Consider the following 3,287-nt stretch of genomic DNA (forward strand, 5'->3'; position numbering starts at 1 on the left):
AAGTGCAATGGAGGCTTGGGAGGTGGGCCTAACTGTCCTCCCAAGACCAAAGGGAAAGGGTGGATACCTGTCTTTGCCACATCTGTCCCTTGGTCTTATTTTGCATTCTATTCATTCAGAAACCATTTACTCAGCACTACTGGGTATCTAGCTCTTTTTGACTAAAAATATTATTTTAGCCACTCATAGGCAATTAGCACACAAATGCAAAACTAGAATGGCTTGTTCAAGGCAGAGCAGCACTTTACACTGACAGTCTGAGTGTTTAAGAAATGCTGACTGAAACAACATGGATGGACCTAGAGATTATCATACTAAGTGAAGTAAGTCAGACAGAGAAAGACAAATATTATATGATATCGCTTATATGTGGAACCTAAAATATGACACAAATGAACTTATCTACGAAACAGAAACAGACTCACAGACATAGAGAACAGACTTTTGGTTGCCAAGGGGGAGGGGGTTTGGGGTTAGCAGATGCAAACTATCAATATTATATATAGAATGGATAAACAACAAGGTCCTACTGTATAGCACAGGGAACTACATTCAATATCCTGTGACAAACCATCATGGAAAAGAATATGAAAAAGAATGTATATATATGTATGAATCACTTTGCCGTATAGCAGAAATTAACACAACATTGTAAATCAACTATACTTCAATAAAATAAAATTTAAAAGAAAACAGAAATGATGCCTGATGAGAATGGTCAAAGCCGATGGTACGTATGTGGCGAGAGCTTGGGATTCCCCAGTCTAATCCCGGTTTGGCCCAAGCAAGTCATTTTGGGAAGGGCACCTATATCTCTGGACGCTGCACCTCTCACCTGCACAGTCAGAACTTGAACTGGCCAGGTTTCTAAGTTCCCTTCTCACCTTGAGTGTCCCTGAAAGTCCTGGTGACCACTGATGACTATGTTAGATGACTACTAAATTCAGGCACTCGGCAGCGACCACCGCGCAGACCGGACTTCAGCTCGCTCGCAACTCACTCTGCTTCCTCTGCAGCCGTGTCTGACAAACCCGATATGGGTGAGACTGAGAAATTCAATAAGTCGAAGTTGAAGAAAACAGAAACGCAAGAGAAAAATCCACTGCCTTCAAAAGAAACGATTGAACAGGAGAAGCAAGCAGGTGAGTCGTAAATGAGGCGTGCACCGCCAATATGCACTGTACATTCCACAAGCATTGCCTCCTTATTTTACTTCTTTCAGCTGTTTAACTTGGTAAGATGCAAATAGGTTGGATCAAGTTTAAATGACTGTGCTGCCCCTTTTCACATCAAAGAATGGAGAACTACTAACAACAAAGGCCGCGCCTGCCTCTCCCGTCCGCCCGCCTGTCTGGCTGGCAGGGAAGGAAAAGAACTTGCATGTTGGTGAAGGAGGAGGCTGGGTGGGACGACAGTGAAATCTGGAGTAAAGCGCAAGCTGGTCCACAGTGTCCTGAGGGCTGTAAAATGCAGTTTAATCAGAGTGCCATTTGTTGTTGTTCAAACGATTTTAATTAGTGGAACGCACAATTTTTTAAAATATGCAAATAAAAAGTTTTAAAACCTGAAAAAAAAATTACTACCAGGTCTGTGTTCTCACTTAACTATGAGGCTATCAGACCTAAAGCACCACCGCACAACTTTAGAAAAGAAAGCAAAAGACAATACACTCCACTCTTAACCATCTCCAACTAGAAGAAGAATCTGAAAGGCATCTCTCTCTGACAAGTTTGCATCTTTGTGATGCATCTTCCTTACTTTTTTTGCACATGCCCCGTCTGATGACATTCTGAAAGTCTAACACTCCAATTGATCTTCACTCTCCAACTTTACACTATTTGATGATAGGGAAGCAGCACATAAGTTGGGTTGTGGGGCAAGTCACTGATCATTCACAAAGTAGAAAACCCAAGCAACCACCATGGAGAATTAATATAGGTACAGTTTACAGAGGACTGATGTATTGCTCCTTTGCTATAAGAAACTCGTTTTGAGGCCAGTGACCCTGATCATTATTCCATAAGGTTGACGGTTTTTAAAAATTACCTAACGGAGGTTTCGTTTAGCACCTGAACTCTCTCATTTGCTTAATCATCTCCCTTAAGCATATCTGTAGTTTTGATAGCAGCTATAATGTTCTCTTTACTGATTCACATCATTAACCAGTTCCTGCCTAACTGTTTCTTTGTCCCTGCTGGTTTTCTCTAATTCCTAGTTTTATCTTCCTGAATTCTGGAATCTCTATCTGATCTTAACTCAGCAGCAGCCTTCTGATTGCCAAACTATTGATGCAAGAACAGAAGGCGGGGCTTCCTGGGCCATCTAGATCTGCTTCTGAGCCCCTGCCAAGCTCTGCCTGCCTTCGCCCACCTTTTAAAAAGGTATATACTAGTCATAGTTTCTGCTTGCTGACCAAATGTTGTCTATGATATTGTAGTAGGTTGGATAGACCCCCCTGATTTCATGTCACCACACAAAACCTCAGACTGTGACCTTTTTTGGAAATAGGGTCTTTGCAGATGTAACTAAGGTAAGGATTGAGGTGACATCATACTGAATTAGGATGAGCCCTGAATCCAATGTGAGTGTCCTTTTAAGAGACAGACAAGGACACACACACCTATAGAGAAGGAGGTGATGCGAAGACAGAGGCAGAGATTGGAGTTAATGCTGAACAAGCCACCAGAAGCTGGAAGAAGGCAGGAAAGATTCTCCCCTTGAGCCTTCAGAGGCAGCACAGCCTGCCCGCGGTTTGATTTCAGACTTCCAGGTCCCTGGAACTGTGAAAGAACACATTTCTGTTGTTTTAAGCCACCAGGTTTTTGTGTCATTTGTTAGGGCATTTCTAGGAATGGAATACACATAATTTTACAATTTTCCTTCTCTTTTTGTTTTGTTCTTATTATTATAGAAGAACGATTTTTGTCCCTGCGTAAAGACTGGGATACTCTGGGTACTGTCACGTTCATGGCAACCTCAGAGGCAGGATAGAGGAAGGAGCGTCGCTGAAACAGGAGTTACGACATTAGCACTCAGGAGGCCTGTTCAGGGAAGGGCAGATGGGTGGGTGGCTCGTCTTGGAAACCACCTGAACCTTGGGCCTCATCCTTGTGTCTTACCTTCAAGGCTCCATCTGCACTGACTCTTGTCCTGTCCCCCACCTCTCACCTGCTGGGAGGCCCCAGCAAAACACTGCATCAGGCTTTTGTAAGAGAAGTTGATAAAAACTTATCTGTGACTTCCTTCCTACAAACTTGAAATAACTTTCAGTTTTCCTCCTGATGATA

At 42.8% G+C, this 3,287-nt stretch overlaps 1 protein-coding gene across 1 annotated transcript; it reads left to right on the forward strand.

Moving 5' to 3' along the window:
- Positions 1-936: 936 nt before the first annotated feature.
- LOC113618315 (thymosin beta-4) lies at positions 937-1,153 on the forward strand. Its single transcript, XM_027102360.1, has one exon. The coding sequence runs from the start codon at positions 1,037-1,039 to the stop codon at positions 1,151-1,153; it is 117 nt and encodes a 38-aa protein (XP_026958161.1). The 5' UTR covers positions 937-1,036.
- Positions 1,154-3,287: the final 2,134 nt, after the last annotated feature.

The sequence above is a fragment of the Aethalodelphis obliquidens genome, unplaced genomic scaffold (assembly GCF_003676395.1).
Source record: "Aethalodelphis obliquidens isolate GAN/ISIS:26980383/991018 unplaced genomic scaffold, ASM367639v1 scaffold5, whole genome shotgun sequence".
Taxonomy (NCBI): Eukaryota; Metazoa; Chordata; class Mammalia; order Artiodactyla; family Delphinidae; genus Aethalodelphis; species Aethalodelphis obliquidens.